Source organism: Seriola aureovittata, chromosome 13, assembly GCF_021018895.1.
Source record: "Seriola aureovittata isolate HTS-2021-v1 ecotype China chromosome 13, ASM2101889v1, whole genome shotgun sequence".
Lineage (NCBI taxonomy): Eukaryota > Metazoa > Chordata > Actinopteri > Carangiformes > Carangidae > Seriola > Seriola aureovittata.
Window position 1 is genome coordinate 12,381,736 of NC_079376.1, and position 20,765 is coordinate 12,402,500.

At 39.0% G+C, this 20,765-nt stretch overlaps 2 protein-coding genes across 2 annotated transcripts in view; one reads left to right on the forward strand and one right to left on the reverse strand.

Annotated features, from left to right (window-relative positions):
* Positions 1-384: 384 nt before the first annotated feature.
* Positions 385-15,722, forward strand: LOC130180773 (gamma-aminobutyric acid receptor subunit rho-1). The gene is made up of 10 exons (XM_056394508.1): positions 385-1,007; positions 6,425-6,475; positions 6,597-6,703; positions 7,679-7,746; positions 8,535-8,758; positions 9,495-9,577; positions 10,237-10,377; positions 10,866-11,018; positions 11,940-12,136; positions 13,353-15,722. The coding sequence occupies exons 1-10, from the start codon at positions 901-903 to the stop codon at positions 13,653-13,655; spliced, it is 1,434 nt and encodes a 477-aa protein (XP_056250483.1). The 5' UTR covers positions 385-900; the 3' UTR covers positions 13,656-15,722.
* Positions 15,723-15,800: 78 nt separating this feature from the next.
* Positions 15,801-20,765, reverse strand: part of LOC130179666 (peptidase M20 domain-containing protein 2-like) — a 5,002-nt gene continuing 37 nt past the window's right edge. Inside the window, exons 1-7 of the mRNA XM_056392623.1 lie at positions 20,165-20,765; positions 19,489-19,637; positions 19,230-19,372; positions 17,993-18,147; positions 17,467-17,593; positions 17,156-17,263; positions 15,801-16,982 (exon numbers count right to left, since the gene is read on the reverse strand). The exon at positions 20,165-20,765 is cut by the window's right edge and continues 37 nt beyond it. Coding sequence (XP_056248598.1) covers positions 16,843-16,982; positions 17,156-17,263; positions 17,467-17,593; positions 17,993-18,147; positions 19,230-19,372; positions 19,489-19,637; positions 20,165-20,563 — 1,221 coding nt within the window. The 5' untranslated portion in view covers positions 20,564-20,765 and the 3' untranslated portion in view covers positions 15,801-16,842. The remainder of the gene's footprint in view (positions 16,983-17,155; positions 17,264-17,466; positions 17,594-17,992; positions 18,148-19,229; positions 19,373-19,488; positions 19,638-20,164) is intronic.

Here is a 20,765-nt window from a genome sequence, read left to right on the forward strand (position 1 = left end):
AAATAAAAGACCAAGTAATTGTTGAAAAATTCAGCAAAGATCAAAAAGTCAGTTACCTTCTTGGCTTAATATTTATATATAAACATAAATATCATATAAATTAATATTATATATTATATTTAGATTTGAAAGGTTTGTTGTTTGAAAACTCTATTAGCCTTATTTCTATGGGATTTCTTGGCACATCAACCTGTGAAATCTTGTAGGGAGCATCCAAAAATATTCCCAGATCCAGGTCCCTCAAGAAGACATAGTGAAAAACACCACAGCAGACAGAAAGAAAAATAACTAAAAAACCCCACATTCACTGTCTAGGTTTGCATTAAGGAATCCATTCCCTGCCAACACCAACAAGCAGAAATGCAGTTTTTTTTTTTTTACATTTTTGTCTGAGTGTCAAAACATTTTTGACATGCAGAAGCGAGACTGCAGTATCAGAAGGAGCCTTTCACGTTAGACACAGAGCTTCCTGTCAGCCTCTGCGAGTCTGTATCTGTAAACCGTTGACCTTACAAATGAGCACGCTGCATCACTGTGAGAATTGGTGTTTCTGGGCGGTGCAAAGTGGAGTAGAGCACATCAGAGTGCAGGATATCTGAGCACAGCAGCGCACAGAGAGGCAGGCACATCCGCCGCTGGAGGGATCAAATCTGTACCATCTGACGCTCAAGGATTTATGGGTTTAGTCAAAATTGCTTTTCCCACTGTGGAGATTAAGCACCGTAGGATGTTTTCCACTCAGGCCGTAGTGTAGCTGCTGCTGCTGTTGCTGTGTTTCTCCCCTTTTATCGGCTCCGGCGCTGGAGAAGGGAATGTCTCAGGGAGGAAGAGTGCTCCAAACCCTGGAGGGGAGTAGATTCTGACTGACAGGAGAGGTCCGTCCTCTGGGGAATGTGAACCATGCAGGTGGATGCTGTTCTTGTGCTCTTCTGTGTTTGGCTCGTGGGTGCAGCTGGGAAAATGGCCCAGTCGAGGGGTCACAAGCTGGAGACCTACAAACAGAGCAGGTAATGTCAAAGGAGTCACAGATGTCAAGGACAAACACTGGAGTGCATGGTTTTTATTGTCTTAACAGGATACTTTAGATGAAGCTTTTAATGCAAAATCTGCAAACATTTTTAAATGTTAAAGCCCTTTTACCGATGAGGGCGTCTTTTTTTTCTTATAGATGTTTTATTTTGGGTTTACACGATGTTGTCCAGTGTTTCCTGTGTCACCTGTGCTCCTCCCCCCCCCCCCCGAAAACAGACTTATTCAGACAGCAGATTGGAGAGTGGAGAGAGAGGGAGACCTAAATCCCCACATCTATTTATGTACTACTGGTGAATGCTGTGTTCTTTTGCCCCACAACTGCTACAGGCCAGTTAATGACTGTTTTCCCCAAAGGCAGCAGTTGTAGTTAATGTCATTTTCAGGTGATTATTTAGGCTAATTGCTCCCTTGTTAATGCATCCATTGGATTAGATGCTTTAGTTTAGGCATTTAGTCTCGCTTCATCAGTTCTTATAGATTGAATTGGCTTGGACATTAGAGGTGAATTAAATAGAAAGATTCTCATTTGCATATTAGGATGTAAAAACTTTTAGCACTGCTGTCAAGTGCAAGGAGCAGTATATGGAGGGGCAATCTGGACATAGCTGTGGTGGAAGAAACGTGACATTTACAACTCAAAACAAGCAATTAGCATTTCAGTCATTTCTTGACTCACTTGTAAAATGCTGATAGCTTGACTAAAACTCAAAACCAATCAATATTTTAATGATTCGGTCAAATTTGGGGCACATATTGAAGCATAAAAACGCTTCATAACTGTAGATTTGTAGATTGTAGATTTAAATAGATTTGTGAAATTGCTGTTAGATACTTAAATGATGAATTCTTAAGTACATAACAAAATTGTCAGATGAAATAATTCAGAATTATAATATTCAATAGTGGTGTAAATAGGGCTGCAGCTAATTATTCTTTTGTTGATTAAGTTAAAAACTTGCCTATCAGAAGTTCCCAGAGCCAATGGTGACATCTTAAAATACCTCGTTTTGTCCAACCAACAGTCCAAAACCCAAAGATATTCAGTTTACTATCATGAGACAAACAAAGACGGATCTTCACATTTGAGAAGCTGCAACCAGTGAATGTTTTAGCCATTCTTGCTTAAAAATTACTTAGGAGATTAATTGGTTAACAAAGTATGTGCAGATTACTTCTTTGTTGATCAACTAATTGATAAATTGACCAGCTGTTTCAGTTGTAATAAGAATATTCATATTATCACAGCTGTTTAGTGCGTGAAGCAGTATGTGGAAGTGCAGCATGACTAGTGGTTTACTGAAAGAAATATGACTTTTACACTACAAAAGGCGAAATGAGCAACTTAGTCTTTAGACCACTTATTGAAGCATGACATTTTTTAATGCGACTGTGTGATATCTTGAGTAGAAATTGTGGCATCATCAAAATATATGATGTCAGGTATTTAAAGTGAGTGTTAATATACACAGCAAAATTGTTAGAATTAATTTTAATCCGGGAGTATAATAATCATAATATGCCAGCATGTTTATAAGTCTGTCACTTTCAGATGGCACATGTGGAGCACAATATGTTATCTGAGAACAGAGAAATAATACACCTGCAACTAATGATTATTTTTTGTTAATCTGATGATCATTTTCTTGATGAATCAATTAATCATTTGGTCAATTAAATGTCGGGAAAAATTATATAAAAAAAACAACAAACAACCAAAAAACCATTGCACCTTCCCATAGTCCAACTACATTCAAATTACATGTTTTATCCACCCACAGTCCAAAACTACAAGAAGACAAAGAATAGCAGGAAATCATCCCATTTGGGAAGCTAAAAATTGGGAATGTTTGGCATTTCTGTTTGAAAAATGGCTCAGATTATTCAACTATAATCAAAGTAGTTGCTGATTAATTATGTCAATCAGGTAATTCATTAATCAAGAAACGGTTTCAGCTTATGAATGAAAAACTCGACTCAGCAATATCCAAAATTACACTGACATATTTGCTGTTATCTGACTCATTACAAAAGATAGTAAGAACAGTAGTTGTCAGAAAAGGTTTGAATGATTCATGTATATTTGACATTTTTTTCACTAGGCTATTCTCTTGTATGAATATCCGCACAGAGTTCAACTGTAGCCTGCGGCCCCTGAGTGAGAAACTGTTTTTGCATTAAACTCTGGTGAAGACGATAAGATTTTCCCAAGCAGGCAAAGTACAGCTGTGTACACCTCATAACGCTATCAGCATTGAATGATTTGCATCTACTTAATATATCCAACAACCCCTGTCAAATCATAATCCCCCCTGCCTTTAGATACAGTATCACTTTTCACGTTATAACTGCTGTTATTTATAGATCAGAGACAACGTCAAACCTCAGCCTGCTTGACATTAAGATACTCATCTATTTGAGTAAAAGAAATGTGTTTGACATAACATACAGCTGCTTGTATACATCATGACAAACTGTCAGGACGCATGACATGGTGAGTCTGATCTCACTGAAGGCACGTGTGAGTGTTAAACAGTGCATGGTTAAAGCTGCCTTTTTAAATCTAAACAATCCTCTGTGAAATTACAGTCATTTAAAGTGATCATCTCTGCCCTAAGGTGATTAAGATGATCATTAAGTGTAAGAGGAGCACTATCGTAATCGTCTGTGGAAAATCTGGAGAAGACAAAGCACAAGTGGCTCAAAGCTGCACTGTAATCTCTAAACGCCACTGTTGACTTGTTATCAAATCTATGCTTCACTGTTTTTTTCCCTTCAACTAGTTAAAAGTCCTCTCACATCGTCTTCTCTTTGCTGACACACACAGTCTGTGAATACAAATCTCTGATTCCTCTTCTAGCAAGGGGGGCGGGGGGGGCATCTCATGTTCTTATGTAGAAGTCAAACTCGTCTTCTCGCTGTTTCTCATCACTCCACTCCTCCTCCTCCCTTGAGTGTGAAATTGCAAAAGCGGCTGGATGTTGCCATAGCGTGGGTTGTGGGAGTTTTCACTAAATTACTGAAAAATTTTTCACCCGCTGCCTTGAAGGAGGAAGAGCGGAGTTGGGGATTTGTGTGGGACAGCAGAGTCCCACACAAGGGAACATCTGAGGAGAAAACCCTCATGAGGTTTAGAAGATAATTTGGAGTGGTGGCTGGATAATTCTTTGGACAGAAAAACAACACATTTTGATGATAGGAACTATCAACCTACTTATCTTCCCTCATTTCCCTCTTATATGTTTTGCTTTTTTTTTGACATTTCAGCAAACAATCTGTAAATCAAAGGAAATTTAAAACACTTCCATACATAGCCAAAATGTGCTTAGCTAGCTATATATTTAGTCAAAACCTAGTTAAACCCAGAACCTCTTGACATTTATTTTACTTTATACTTTTTTATGTAAAAGAAAACAGCATGCTAAATATACAAGTTATCACAAAACATGGCTAAAAACCAAACCAAACAATCAACTACAGAGTCAAGTCAAGCTAGCTGGTGAGGTAGCCATGGCTAATCTTCACTAAAGCTAAATTGATCTCCCCTACCCCCATAACTGTTCCCTGTGGTTGAAATATATACATTTTGATGAACTAACATCTTGGTAATTCAGTTATCCCCAAGGCAGCAGCTAATCATGGAGAATAAAAACAGCTGAACTAAAAAAAAAAAGTAACTAGCCTAGCTTAGCAGAGTAGCACTGGAAACTCAAATTCAGTAATTAACTGTAAATCCTTTTTTTAAATATTAATTTCAAAGTAATTACTAATAAATGGACAAGCAGGGAGAATCCATTTTGTTTGTTGACACAGTTTTTCTTTCACCGCATTAATTCTTGTGGTAAAATAAAGATTAAAGATAGATTACATAGAATAACGACATTGCATCCTATCCATCTATTACAGTACACCCAGTGAGCCTGTAAACTTTAAACTTTTTCACGACTTCAGTTTTGTCTGTAGTATACATTCGCCATTAATGTGTCCAGAATGACCTCTGCAGAAATCTGGCCATTTAACCCTGATGCCGCCCCTGTGGCGATGCATGCATGCGTGCAGGCCAGCCGCTGCAGAAAACAGCAGAAACAGCGTCAGGCCACACAGAGCAGAGCAGTGTGCAGACAGGCAGTCTGCTGTGTGGCGTAGGCAGGCAGAGAGGGGATTGGAGAGGCATTTCTGCCAAGAGGATTAGGAACCAGCTGCTGGACGGACACAGACGAGGAGCACCCATTGCCCATCACATCACTGCAGCTACAGTAGCACCCAGAGAAACCGTCTTCTTACTGTTTGATTTTGCTCTTGTTGTGTTTTTCTGTTTTGGTGCAGTCCCTTCATCTCTCCCTTTCTCTTTCTTCCTCAGTGGTATTTCCTTAATGCATGTTTGTGGTTGTCACAGGGATTTGGCCCTGTCTATCACAGCATGCTCTACTCTATTAATCCATTTTAGGGTTTTTGGTATTCATCTTTTTTTTTCTTTTCTCTGTCTCTCGTGGCCTGAAATGGTGCCTAAAAGACAAGTACACAAAGGCAGGCCTCTTGAAAAGTGACACCAGAGAAGATCTGGCTTCATTCAAATTGGATGTGATTAGGAAATGCTCTTTTGCCCTTATCTCTGCCATAGAGCGCATCAAGACAAAAGTTATTATTGCCTCTTAACACTATGTAGATTTAAGCTTTAAAATGACATGTGTAACATTATTTGTTCAAATTAAAGCTACAACAAATTATTATTTCCATTATTGATTAATCAGAAAATAATTTTTCTCAATTGATTTATTAACAGAGTAATGAAAAATGTTTATAATTTCACAGAGCCTGAGGTGACATATTGAAAATAGCTTGTTTTGTGTGTCCAACAGCCCAGAACCCAAATATATTTAGTTTATCATCATATATGACAAAAAAGAAAGAAAATTTTCAAGAAGCTACAACCAGCAAATACTCTTTAGTAACACTGACAAGAGCAACACATTTCGCTCAACACTTTATCAGGCTGATGAAACTGTGGCGGTGTGGTGTTTGACCACATCAGATAATCAATATACACACAAGTACACAAGTACACGCAAGAAATAATTAAAGAAGATAAAAAACAAACAAACAAAAGAAAAAGAACAAAAAAAATGGAAATGGAAAATAGAAATGTCAATCATCAATAGACTATAAAATGAAAGAAATAAAAGATGAAAATAACATGCCAATCAAAAAACACTTGTAGAAAGAAGCTAAAATACACAGCATGATTTACTTTTTTTTCAAAAAGAATATGTTGCGTTGTAGAAGTAAAACAGCAGAAAAAAGTAAAGTCTCAGCTTTTTGTACAATGTTCTGCTGCTGCCATATGTGACAGATGTCCTTATTTATTTATTTATCTATCGCTGCTCTTAATTAACAGGTTGCGAAGAGAGACTAGAATGGATGGAGGTGGAGGTCACAAATCTGGAAGGTACGCCTTAAAACTCTAAAGATTTTCAAACTAATATAGAGTAATTTCCTAATTAAAAACTAAGTACCGCATATCCCTGAAGGCTCATTGTGACCACGTGTCCTTCTTTTGTGTTTTACAGCCCAATTTACAAACGAAGCCCAGACATGACAAAATCACCGATGACGAAATCTGAGCAGCTCCTGAGAATAGATGACCACGATTTCACCATGAGACCAGCGTTCGGAGGTCAGAAAATCAGATTTGAGTAATTGAAGTGAAAGTGTTTTCTTTCATTAACAAATCTGCAGCTCAGACACGCTGGACAAACGATTTCATTGGAGGCTGCATGGACAGTCATCAAGTGCAGCGGGATGAGATTTGTTCTGTGGTCATTGGTTTGGACCAAACTGTCCTATACGCTTTAAGCTCTTGACCTTGGTGACACCATCCATGCAATCTGTGCTGGAGTTTCCAATTGCAGCTCAGTTCTTTACATCACAAGTGTTGATACATGTCTTTTGCATCGCTGTATATTAGAGGGATGTGATGTCAGCTTTTTGAAATCAAATCTGAAGGATTACACTGAGATAAAGACACACAAGCTTTTGTTTTTACTAGAAGATCATAATGGAATATAATCTTTTTAGCTGTCTTTATCTTTTTATTTGTCTTTTGGGGCAAATAACTACAAATACAAGAATGGTATTTAACCCCCCCAAAAAAATCAATGCAGTGACAGAGACACGTGCTGTTTTTATCAGATGACTACTTTTAATCGCACGACAATCTGCTGCTGAAAATACACCAAGTGACCGTTCATCTAGTTTCGACCATCAAGTGCGTCTCAGCTGGAAGTGGAAAAGAGAGCTGGATTTCATCCACCGCTGCATCAACTTTGATCCATTATTGTGACCTAATTGTGTTTGTGTACTATTGGAGGATGATGATGCAGAGTAAAAAGGCTGAAATAGGTCAAAAGTAGAGTCCCAGCCAGACCGACACAGTCATGGCATAAGGGGTTGCTCTATATTTGTGTGATTCAATGTTGTTTTTGGAAACGTTATTTCCAAAACAAGACAATGAAAAAGTCTCTGTAAGGGTCATGTTGATTTTTTACCCACTCTCACATTCATAATGAGGCAGAAAACACACGTTCATGCAGCTTCTATGGAGAAAAATAACATTTCTGCATTTGCTGACATGAGTCCATTTTCATTTCAGGCCCTCCAATTCCTGTTGGAGTAGATGTTCAGGTTGAAAGTCTGGATACCATCTCTGAAGTAGATATGGTAAGTATGACACAGCTTTTTGGTATACTTTTCAAAATCATGGATTGCAGGTTACAGGATACAACAGTGTTTACTCAAGTACAATTTTGAGGTATTTTACTTAAATATTCCCATTTTCTGCTATTCTACTCCACTCCATTGATTTATCAGCAATAGTTACTACGATTTGAAAGATTTTACATTAAAATGCATATGATGAGATTATAAACTACAATGTATTGTCAAAGACTAAACCAGTAGCTCCTAATCAGTTTCACCAAACAGACACTGTTCCTCCAAACGTCCCAGATGTTTGAGCCCTTAAGAGGTCAGATTATTCAACAATGAACAAAAACAGAAGAGGTCTGAAAAATGAATTCAAATGTGTATGACATAACTTTGTTTTGTCTACTTTGCTACTTCATCTATCACCTCATGACCCTTCAGATATATTTTGTGATTCTTTGGAGGAGGCCTGACCCCAAGCTTTGGAACTATTGGACTAAACTACCTACTAAACTGGAGCAGCTACAGGAGGAAAACGCTGCTTACACATGCATCAGTATTAACAATCTGTAATGTCATATACTATGTCAGTCACAGAGAACATTTCACTGCACAACCACCACTTTTACTTTGATACTTAGTGGATGACACATTCGTACTTTTACCAAAGTAGGATTTTGAATGCAGGACTTTTGCTTTTATTGAGTATTTTTGGATTGTTGTACCGGTCCTTTTCCTTTAAAAATATATTTGAGTATTTCCTCCACCACTGTTCAGCACTCCAGTGTTTTTCCTTCCTGTAGGACTTCACTATGACACTGTACCTGCGTCACTACTGGAAGGATGAGCGGCTGGCGTTCCCGAGCACCAACAACCAAAGCATGACCTTTGACAGTCGCCTGGTGAAGAAGATCTGGGTTCCTGACATGTTCTTCGTCCACTCCAAGCGCTCTTTCATCCACGACACCACCACTGATAACGTCATGCTGAGGGTTTATCCTGATGGCAACGTCCTCTACAGTCTCAGGTAGACCCAATGCCTTTCTTATAATAGTGAAAAAATGATAAGCAGTTTATATATTTGGAAGAAAAAATAAATAAATTTAAGACTATATTATTGTTCATTTTCCTCTGCTATAAAAAATAATGGAAAACATCACAATAAGAAATCTTTTTCAAATAGAGAAATAAAAAAATTCAGCACGTCCACAAAACACAGAAGAATCAAAAACACGCCACATGAAAAACTCACCACTGATTTGCTTTGATGAATCTCACAGCAGGTGAAAGGTCCAGCAGCATTCTGTGGAACAACATGATCATTGTAATCAGTGTTGCATACAATTGTGACAGCCCTGGGTTAATCATTCATTGTAGGGTCCTTTGAACCTGTGTTTAATCAGGAAAGTAATTTATATTCACATAGCATAACATAAGGCCATCTGATTAAGAATTGGGAATAACAAGAGGGATAGTGGATAAAAATTACACAACACTGCAGAGAGATAATACAAAGAGGAAAATGAAAACACATTCAACACTGCTCTGAAAAAAGAGAATAGCACAATCAGAAGTTTAACAGACTTAACAGACGCGCGTCTCTATCTAGCACACACTACACAGCCTGAGTCTCTGTTCTTTCTATTTTTTTTGCCAGATTATTTACTGCATATACATTTGCGAATTTAACCTCCATCTTCACTGTTTCTTTAGAAGTTAAATTACAGTGTTTTTGTTTGTGTCGAACAATTTTGTCCCTGCAGAGTCACTGTCACTGCAATGTGCAACATGGACCTTAGCCGCTTCCCTCTGGACACCCAAACCTGCTCGCTGGAGATTGAGAGCTGTGAGTGGATTGATCAAAATATGGACAAATATGTCCGCGAGACGCATCTTTCTTTTTTTTTTGTCCATTTGAACATGCTGTTTCTACCATCCATCCATTTATCCATCCATCCATCCATCTGTCCAGAGCATCTTAAAGATTTATGTCTGGATTTGAAATCTGCTTTCACATTCACTGTTCTCTCAGTGTATGGTTTCCAATCTTTCTGAACTTTCTTCTAATACCACCAACATTTCACAAGAAATATCAATATGAGTTGTACAATTACATTTACTGAACACATTCATAAACACTTTTCCATTTCCATTTTAGACACTACATAAGCTTTCCTCTGGTGTCCTCAAATTTGCTTCCCAGATATCTCATTAAAATCCGAGATATATCATACCATGAAAGATTTTGAGCACATTCATGCTTCAAAGAGAATAAATAGCTTTAATTTTAATGACCCTTTCCTCTTGCACAAACTCCTCCTAGTGTGCAATGAATACTGCAGTCTCTAGGGACTGCTAGTGGTGCTCTAGACTGGTAGTCTTCATCATGTTTTATCTTTTTCTGTTGGACATTTTGTTCGTATTATCATCCGGCATTGTCCTGACTAAATCTGCCCTGATTTGGTTTGTCACAGATCTTCTTACTTCTACATATTTTCCCACCAGATGCCTACACAGATGATGACCTGATGTTGTACTGGAAGAAAGGGAACGAGTCCCTGAACACTGACGATAGAATATCTCTGTCCCAGTTCCTCATCCAGAAATTTCACACCACCACCAAGCTGGCTTTCTACAGCAGCACAGGTACTGTAATCCACAACTCTGGCACTTCTAATACATACAGTAAACTACAGTGATTATGCTAATGGCTCATATATGTTTACCATGCGTGTAAGAACTAGATCACAATTGAATTACAAGTTCAATGAATTTCATTTTACTTTATAAGCCTTTTCCAACTAAAGGATTGAGTTTTCCTTACATGAAATTGATGTCCCTTGAATGTCACACCAAGAAGAATGTCCTAATATTTAATCCTTACTGTGAAATGAAATGAATCAAGCTATTGCCAACCACTTGTACTCATCTGGAAAGCCACTGTAAAAGCCCTGCAGCTTTCTCCTAACCAAACGTCACTTCGCTCACAAGAGCAACCTGAAGCATGAAAAGGATTTGGTGTCCTATCTTTCTCCACCAGACTAGCAGGGAACCTCCGCTGCAAGTGTTTGTACTGTGTATCAGCAGCCAACATATGACAATGTGTGTGCAATGGTGATATTTCTTCTTCCTAGGCTGGTACAATCGTTTGTACATCCACTTCACCCTGCGGCGCCACATCTTCTTCTTCCTGCTGCAAACCTACTTCCCGGCCACTCTGATGGTCATGCTGTCCTGGGTGTCCTTTTGGATCGATCGTAGGGCCGTACCCGCCAGGGTGCCCTTAGGTATGGCAGATTGTACCTCTCAGAGTGTGGACTTTGCAAAGAAGCGCTACTAAAAGGATTATCTAGTTTGAGAAATGTTGGCTTGTTCCAAAAGGGAGGGAAGCAAGGCAACATAGTGCATTGTAGAGCAGTAATATTGGTTGTTTATAGAACATAAGATGTGAGAAATGTGATTGGTGATTTCCCATCCCAGGTTGCATCTTTCAAAAACATATTTTAAAAAAGACTGAAGAGGTAAATGAATGCAAGCTTTAACTAGAATAAAGCAAAGTTAGTTGAGCAGTATGTTAATGTCTACCATGCTACCATCCTAGATTAGCTTATTACCATGCTAACATTTGCTAATTTGCACTCAACAAAGTACTGCTAAAGCGGATGTGAATGTCATTATTGAAGGTACACACTGGATTTTTGACATGACAGAAGGTTTAGGATCACCATCAATGTTTGTACCAGATTTCAAGACAATCCATCCAATAGTTGTTGAGACATTTCACTCAAAACCACAAAGGTGAACCTCATGGTGGTGGATCACCAAAGTCATTGGGTTTCATGTTTGTACAAAATTGTATGGCAATCCATGCAGTGGACAAAAGTTGAGGACGGACAGACAGACAGACAGACAGACAGACAGACAGACAGACAGACAGACAGACAGACAGACAATACACCAGTGCCATCCCCAAAGCCATGCTGCTAGCTCCCACAAACCTGTGGAGGAGGGACAGTCATTAGAGAACTTCCCAACAGTGATCAATAAAATAGAATAAAATGAGAATAAAACATATGCATTAAAGTTAATTACTACTATTTAAATAAAAATAAGAAGAACTAGGGTCATATGTGCACCCCTCTCTGTGCTATTCAGCGTAAATTAAAAAATCTTTGCTGTGACTAAACTGTTTGCGTGCACCCCTCCAGGCATCACCACAGTGTTGACCATGTCCACCATCATCACCGGGGTCAACGCCTCCATGCCACGGGTCTCCTACATTAAGGCAGTGGACATTTACCTCTGGGTCAGTTTTGTTTTTGTCTTCCTGTCGGTGATAGAGTACGCGGCGGTCAACTACCTGTCCACTGTACAGGAGAGGAAAGAGAGGAAGCTGAGGGAGAGAGTAAGTGTGATTTCTCTCTGTGGCTGAAAGGTTAATGCATGAAATGTTGATGTCTTTTTGATTCACCATGACAAATTAGAGTGGTTGCTCTCTACATGGCCACTTTAAACCAAAGCGGTGTAATGATTAATTACAGTAATTCATAAAAGCCAGATGTTGCTTTTTTTGAACACTAATCTTATGACCTGGATATAAAAAAAAACAAACAAAATACTTCAAGGTGATAGTTTTGATTTCCCGATGTGTAAGTGAACGTAGCACTGTCGAGCTTAATTCATGGCCAAAATGTTCCACAGGTACAGAACAAAAACTACACAATGTTTAGTTCTATTTTGGCCTTTTTAACAGTAAATAGAGCATCATTCATACTAAGAAATCAGGTCCCATATCTGTTCAGTAAAAGATCTGAATGTGTGGCCAAAATATTCCCATTTTCCTTTTAGTTTTGTAAGTAAAAATAAGGAAGCAAATATTGCCGTGATGTTTTGCATGAATGATTAACGAAAAACAGTTGTTCGTCCTGATTTCGACCAGCACCTCGTAGACGTGGAGCTCTGCAGAATACATTAGTAAGTTCTAATTGTTGTAGTTTAAAAGACTGACACAAATATTTACATGGATTCATATTTACCATACAGCTTGTGGTTTTAAAACTCTTTGTGGGCTGATTTTAATTTGCTGAATGTGACACAGTCTCCTTTAGTGGATAATAAGGAGACACCCAAATGAAGTTGAAACAGAGGAATTGACAGCTCTCTCCAACTCACACAACATAGACAAGACAACAAGAATGACCTCATTCAATATTAAAATATTTTACCCATTAAAATATTTCTAAACTGGTAGAAACGTTAATAAATAATGTATTTGCATTTCCCATAAACAGATAAATATTTTCTAAATTGGTTCAGTTAAAGCTGCTTGCGGCACTATGGCAAATTATTTCTGGGACTCCAGCTTGTGTACTATATTGCTATTCTTCATCTGCCAAATGCTGCAGCATATGGAGCCAAATTGCCCACGTACCCCGAGGAAAATCCCCTGCACAAACATCCTTTTATAAATGTTTCATTCCAAACTTATTTAAAGACCTGAGTATGAGGATAAAAAAATGATAAACATTTGACAAACTAATGGATTTATACGCTACGGAACGTAGCGTCCATCGTAAGCAGTTTGAGAAGTGTCAAATTGTGTTGTCTTTTTACCCTTCTAGCTGCCGTGTACCTGTGGCATCGGCAACCCAGACGAGATGATGATCGACCCCCAGATCACTGGCTATGGGTCTATGGATGTCAACACCACAGGGAATTATGGGATGCCCGAGAATGGCGGCCGCCAGGAACGAATCTTGGCGCAGGTGGCACTGAACGACCCGCAAATAGCAAGCCAGGTGAAGCCGTCCAGAGGCTATGTGAACATTTGGATAGACACCCACGCCATAGACAAGTACTCGAGGGTTGTCTTTCCTGGTGCGTACATCCTCTTTAACATCATCTACTGGTCCATCTACTCGTAACACGGGATGCAGAAGTGCAACCAGTAACTGTGGCCGTCGTCCATGACGAGACTCCAGGAGCTCAGCCCATTTTGTACAAGAGCAGGAGAGGTGACAGTTTTCAGACAGAGGAACTGCTCATAAGATGCATGGAGACCATTGACAGACTGGTGACCATTGCCTTCTTGACCCAGCCACTTAAAACTGAGGTACTGACAAACGGGACAGTCGTCGTCACTGGTTTTGTCAATCCACCAAATCTATGTGGTTTTATGTTGTGACTGTACTGCTGTTGACGGAAAGGCGTTTGGATATTGTTGCCGCCTGAGGACCTACCGCATACTCAGATAATAGTGCAGTTTAACTCAGCTATGTTTCAACTCTTGATGCAGTAACTGACCACACAACAGCTACCCTGGCTTTGTCTAGCACCTTTAAAGCACACAGTTTTACTAGTAATATCTGTGTAAAAGCAAGAATTTAGCCATTTTGCAGATGGTAATGTGCCGGACTATTTCTTTGCTGGGACCAGTAACTTCCTGGAGTCTCGGCTGTTACTGCTCCAGGACATAACGTCCTGTAAAATGACAAATTGATGTTTTTACACCTCAGTTTTTATATGGATTATCAAATGAGATATAACACATTAATAAGTGAGCTGTAGAAGTGCTGGTTGGCAGATTTGTTTTGAAGTGTTAAACAGAGCCAGGCTAGCTGTTTCTCCATTTCCTTTTTTTGTGCTAAGCTAAGCTAATCAGCTCCTGGCTGTAGCTTCATATGTAGTCTTCAGATATGAGACTGATATCAGTCTTCTCGTCATCGCAAGAATGCATATAGGTGTGATTTTTCAAAATGTGGAACTATTCCTCTACCAGATGATCAGATTTTTCTTATTCTTGAAGTTCAATTCTTCTATTGCAGCACGTTAGTATGATTCATTATATGTAAAAAATGTTGTGATCTTTGTATGAGTGCAGTTATGCATTGCATTAGTGTAATTTGACACAGTTTAGGAAAAAAGCAAAACAATGCAGTCTATTAAAATCACAAATGTAAAACTATATGTTTAGTAAATCCCAAATATTGATAATAATATTGACTTATTTTTTAAATGTCCTTATTTCTTCTTTTTTTTATACAACGGAAGCTCATCTCCTCTGTCTGGTGTTGTGAGGCTTTGAGGTTCACTGTGACCTGTTAGTTGCTAGTTTTATTGTCTTTTTCAGCTTAAGACAACTTTGTACTTTGTTAAGCAAGAGATATTAAGAACATCTTTCGGTGGTTCATAAAAAAATGTATTAACCAAAAATACAGATATAAAATTTTACTCTTGAAAGATGTTACATGTGCGAAAATGTTTAATAAATGTTTTGTTTTCTGAAAATGTGAACATTATTTGAGCAGAGTTTAGGTGCTGAACAACAAAAACACAATACTGTACATTTTAAATCTCCTCCATGTAATTTATTGATTTTGTGCAAATAGAAATTGATTGAGATGCATGGCTGAAAATGCCTTTCTTTTTCCATATACGTCAATTAAAATCAACTTAAAACAAACAAAAACAGAAAAATTTGTGATAACAAATTTTGTGTCAGTTGAATCACAAGGTAACATTTTACTGGTGCGACTCCTCAAGTCTTGGTCCCCAAGAAAATCCTATTTTCCTGCTCTCCTATACAGCATATTTAAACTGTGCCGGAGGATAAGCTTTCACAGGTATTAGACATTTGATTCCTACCAGCTCCAGGGTTTCTCTTCCCTCTCTGGCACAGGTCTGATTGCTGATGAGCATTCATACCAAATCACATAAACTGGATCTTCTGTAATAACATTAACTGCTCATGTCACTTAATTTTTATATATATATATATATATATATATATATAAGGTGAACCAATCAGAAGTGGTATTGCTTTGACTTCTGCATCTTGTGTGTGTGTGTGTGTGTGTGTGTATAGTGTAAGTCATAAAAACATCATAGTACAGTAAGATATAGAAGTGTAAGGTGTTCATTTACAAGCATATAACTTTGACTTAAGAATCTAAGTGATGTTTGAGATATATATATATATATATATATATATATATATAATATATATATATATATATATATATATTATATATATATATATTATATATATATTTATATATATATATATATATTTATATATATAAATAAAACAAATATGTTAGAAGATGCAGAAGTCAAAGCAATACCACTTCTGATTGGTTCACCTTCATCATCATCATCAATAAAATCACTCCAAGTCAAAAAATCTAAAAACAAGACAAAGAGTCTGTTGCTTGCACTTTGGCACAGTGGTGCTTTGAGCTAACTAAATGCTAACCAAGCTTAGTGTGTTAGCATGCTAACATTTGCTATTCCCACCAAATGTGAACTACAGCTGAAGCTGATGTAAATCTGATTAGTTTCACGGGTATTTAGTTAGAAACCGAAATACTGGACAAAAGATGATAGTGCTAGAGTAACAGTTAAGAGATCACCAAACTTATTACATTTCTGCCTCTGGAGAACATGAGCGTCTAACCCAAATGTCATGACAATCTATCCAATAGTTGTTCAGAAAGTTTCAGTAAAAAGCCACCTAATGATGGCGCTAGATAAAAAATAAGAGAGTGTCAAAAATCATTGGACTTTATCATCTGGGGATCATGAATCTACCAAATTCTGTGGCAATCCATTCAGTATGTTGAAATATTTCACAGGATAAGTGAAAACAAAACTGAGGATCTTCACACTCAGTTTTGATCCTCTTGGGACCATAAATATCTGCACAAAATATCATCTCAATGCATCCAATAGTTGTTCAAATATTTAATAAGCTAAACAAGCTCTCAGACTGACACTGCCACCCCCAGAACTGTGCCGTGAGCACCGATGAAAATGGCCTAAAATTGAAACGAGGATATAAGCCATAGCTTTACCTTCTTTTAAAAAAAATTGTGGCCGCTGCCTGTTATATTAATGTGAAAACGTTACTTATTACAATCTCTCTCACTCCATTAAGGTAGTCTTTGAGATACTCAGGTCTCTGTTGTTAGTTTTACAGCTTTCCACAACCTTTCCACAACCTCAGACACCTTCGTCTGTCCGAAATTCGTGTTATTTTTCTTATTATTATTAAAATTATCATTAAAATTGGTGTATTTATGGAGCTGTCAAAGTTGCATCGATGGCCTCTAGTCATTTCTCCTGTTTTCGTTTTGCCAGGCTGAAGTCCTCTCTCACTTGCCTGAGCAGATCAGGGCAGCACACGACATCCACAGCTGTCATAGCCAGGGTTTTGGCTGTCCTCAGGGTGAACAACTGGGCCTTTTCAGCTCCTGGTGCAGGAAAAAGAGTGGAGGAGGAAAATAAAGCGTTAAATAAATAAAAACCAAACAGGAAGACCAAGTGACCTGGGAAAAGATGGCTGAAAAAAAATGTCTGATCTTAGTGCAATTCAATTCCGTTACAAAAAACAACATCTGTTCCCAATAGACACGTGCTGCCATACCTGCTGCGTCGGCGTATTCCTCAGTGTGGTTAAACGCATCGGTGCAGATGTAGAAGAAAGGATGAATCCCAGGAACTATGAATGATACGTTGCCAAAGTCTGTGGAACCTGCCAGATAATTATAAATTCACTGTGATAATGAGTCTGTGTTGATCCACTGAACAACAAAAACACCACACTTCTACACTTCTTATGTTTTATACATTTTTCTGCACTTTCAGCATTTTTCTGTTTCTGTGTGTGTGTGTGTGTGTGTGTGTGTGTGTGTGTGTGTGTGTGTGTGTGTGTGTGTGTGTGTTTTTTTTACCTACCAGAGAAGTTGGCTGGCTGCTCTGGAAACTCAATCCCCAAAGCTTTTCCATTATGTTCGTACAGGTTTGCCAGTGCGGCATTAGGCAGAATGTTATAGTAGGCATGGGATGGGTAGGTTATCTCCACCTCAAGGAAACAGAAGTTCATTCTAATTCATAAAACGCAGTGTACAAAGACGTAAGATCACAACACAGTAAAATATTACCATCGTATATTAACAATATATGAATCCGTGCACACTTTGCAGTTTGAGTTAAACCTGCCTGAAGCAAGTGCAGATGGAGAAGAAAAGCAGCCTGAAGATAACGGTGAATTATGTAACAGCAGCACAGCACTCAGAGCATAATTACAGGAATATGTTAAAAGGGACAATCTTATATAACAGAATTGCATTTCTCCACTATATGACCATACACTGTTTGTTCCTGTGTCTTTACTTGATTGTTAATCTACATAAGCAGGGGTGCAATGTGTACCCAGCACAGAGGGAAGCAAATGGAAGACAATATATTTATGTAAGCTTACTTGGCAACCAGTGGCCACAGCGGCTGCCCTAAAGCAAGCCTCTGCTTTGGCCTTGAGGTCACAAAGATCCTTAACCAGCGGTGTGCGCAGATAAAACTGTAATTCAGTGTAGGCGGGGATAATGTTGGGCTTCACTCCTCCATGTTTGATGATGCCTGTAGTGAAGACAATGTAGACAATGAGCAATACAGAGGATGAGAAGGAATTAATCCATACCTCTGTATAGTTACACAATTCATACGGGTTTCAATGTCGATCTACATTTCAAAGTGCATCATATATTACAGATACATGGACTCAGATACCCTATAGTTCTTATTCCTGTTGAATTCATGTAACTGTTAGTGTATAACTTCACCATAATAAATAAAGACAATATCTTCTGTGAGTACGAATTTCTACCAGTGTGAGCCTCAGTGCACGAATGACCATGTATACAAAACATAATATCACAACAATCTTTTAAGAAAATTTTCAAAACACAGTGAACTCAATAAACTTCCATCTATGATGTCTTTGGGGCATTTTACACATTGATAAGACAGATGACAGAAAATGAGGTAAGGGAGAGGGAGAGAGAGAGAGAGAGAGAATTACATTCAACAAATGTTCACAGCTGGACAGCTGACAGCTGGTCAGCGCCTTATCTAAATTAACGGTGTCCTGTTCTTGAGAGGATTTGTGTGATGTGTTTTGAGCCTGATGGCATCTTTAGCAACGACTAACTGTTGTTTTCATTACCGATTAATCTGCTGATTATTCTCCCCATTAACCAATTAGTCATTTACTCAATGACATGTTACAATAGTGCTACAGTGTTACATGTCACAACACACACAAAAAAAGAAAAATGGCGTTCACATTTCTCACAACTCATGGTGACGCCTTCAGTTTCTTGTTTTGTCCCACAAACAGTCCAGAACCTTAAGATATTCAATCTACTGTCATATATAACAGAGAAAAGTGGCAAATTCTCTCATTTGAGAACCTGGAACCCAGAGAAGTTGGTATTTCTGCTTGAAAAAATAATGAAACAATCAACCAATTATTAAAATTGTTGCAGATAAATATTCTGTCCATTGATTAATCAATGAATCAACTAATAATTGCAACTCTAGTGACAGTTAGTACAAAATGCTTAAAGGTAATTGGACTGTTATGTCAGCTGCCGCGTCCGAGGTCGAGAATAAACTCTGAAGCTCAACTAATTCTGTCACAGTTCCTCTCTGTTCCTCACCGTGAAGCCTCCACTCTGGTTTCAGCTGCTGTCTGAGCACGGAGATATTGTTGTAAGCCAGAACAGCAGCATCCAGGGCGTTCACCCCCTCCCACGGGTACGCAGAAGCATGGGATGCCTTCCCGAGGTACTTCACTGACACCCTGTGAAACATCGACACAGAGGTTTAAGGTTTGTCTGCGATATGTAGAGGTCAGGGGGTTTACCAAGAGGGAGGAAATACACAGAGAATAATAATGAGCAGTGAAACTGAACATACTCATCGAGCGCAACACAGGGCAGGAATGGAGTGTCCTGCTGAGCCGGATGAGCCATGAAGACGAGGTCGACGTCAGCAAAGGCCCCCTCCTTGATCAGGTCGATCTTTCCTCCTATAGCCTCCTCTGCAGGAGTTCCCAGAACAGTTATCTGATATAAAGTGTTTAATTCAGTCATCTGGCATAAACTTCACCTCATGTGTGTCAGTCATTCCAGCTACTCATGTAGGTCAAAGTTCATTCAAAAAAATACCAATGAAGAACTGTGATTTGTGACCGCGAATAGCCTACATCTGTAATTATGAGACAATGGCTCCCTGGACACAGACATGTAAGAGGCCTCCAATCAATTTTCACACAGGAGCAAGACCCAGAAAAAAGACCCTATCTTTAGCATCGATCTGTGCTTGAGTTGTGTTTTTGGTCTCTTTGTAGATGTTTTGTGTTTCTTTGTGGTTGTTTTCCATCTCCTTGTGTTTGTGTTGCATCTCTTTGTGGTACCAGGCCTGACCTATATCGTTTTATAGCTATTGGTTGAAGTCACATGTCACATCTTGTGTAGATAAAGTAGCCTAGCCTTATGTTTTAAGGATTTATGGAGATTTTATTTATCATTTCAAGTGTTGGTGAGTTTCAACGTTTGGCTCCGGACTGTTCTTGAAATACCCCTACAGTTACCTTTACTGGGACAGGTAGTTCAGTCTGGTTTTCTAAGGCAGCTTTAAGCCCCACAGCGGCCGCAGCTCCCACCTCCGCAATCAGGTTGTGCCCGCAGGCGTGTCCGATACCCGGGAGCGCGTCGTACTCGCACAGGAACGCCACGTTCAGCACCGGGTCACCCTCGCCACCTACCGGACCCCAGCTGGCCCTGAATGCGGTCGGCAGCTTGTAGTGACTTTGGACTGTCCATGTCTGGTCCTCCTGAGAGAAGAAGTGGACCAGCCTGTCGTGCGCATATGTCTCGTCACCAGCGAGTTCAGGGCGGCTCCAAATGTCCCGACTCAAGCTGTACAGCTCGTCTTTGCGCCTGTCTATGCCCAGCTGGAGAGACTCTTTCATCTGCTGTCGTTTGTCCATGTGGCCCGATGTGTCTGTTCAACACAACACACTGTCTGTAGACCGAGCTAAAGTCCAGAGAGCACAGGAAGCAGTAACCCTACATTATTCTCTTTCACATTAAAGTTTCATTTGGTTCACTCTGCCTGTTACTTTGGTTTTGTGCGAACCGCTGTCAAAGTGAATTTGCTCTCCTTCATAAATTTAGCGCCGTTCAGAAAGT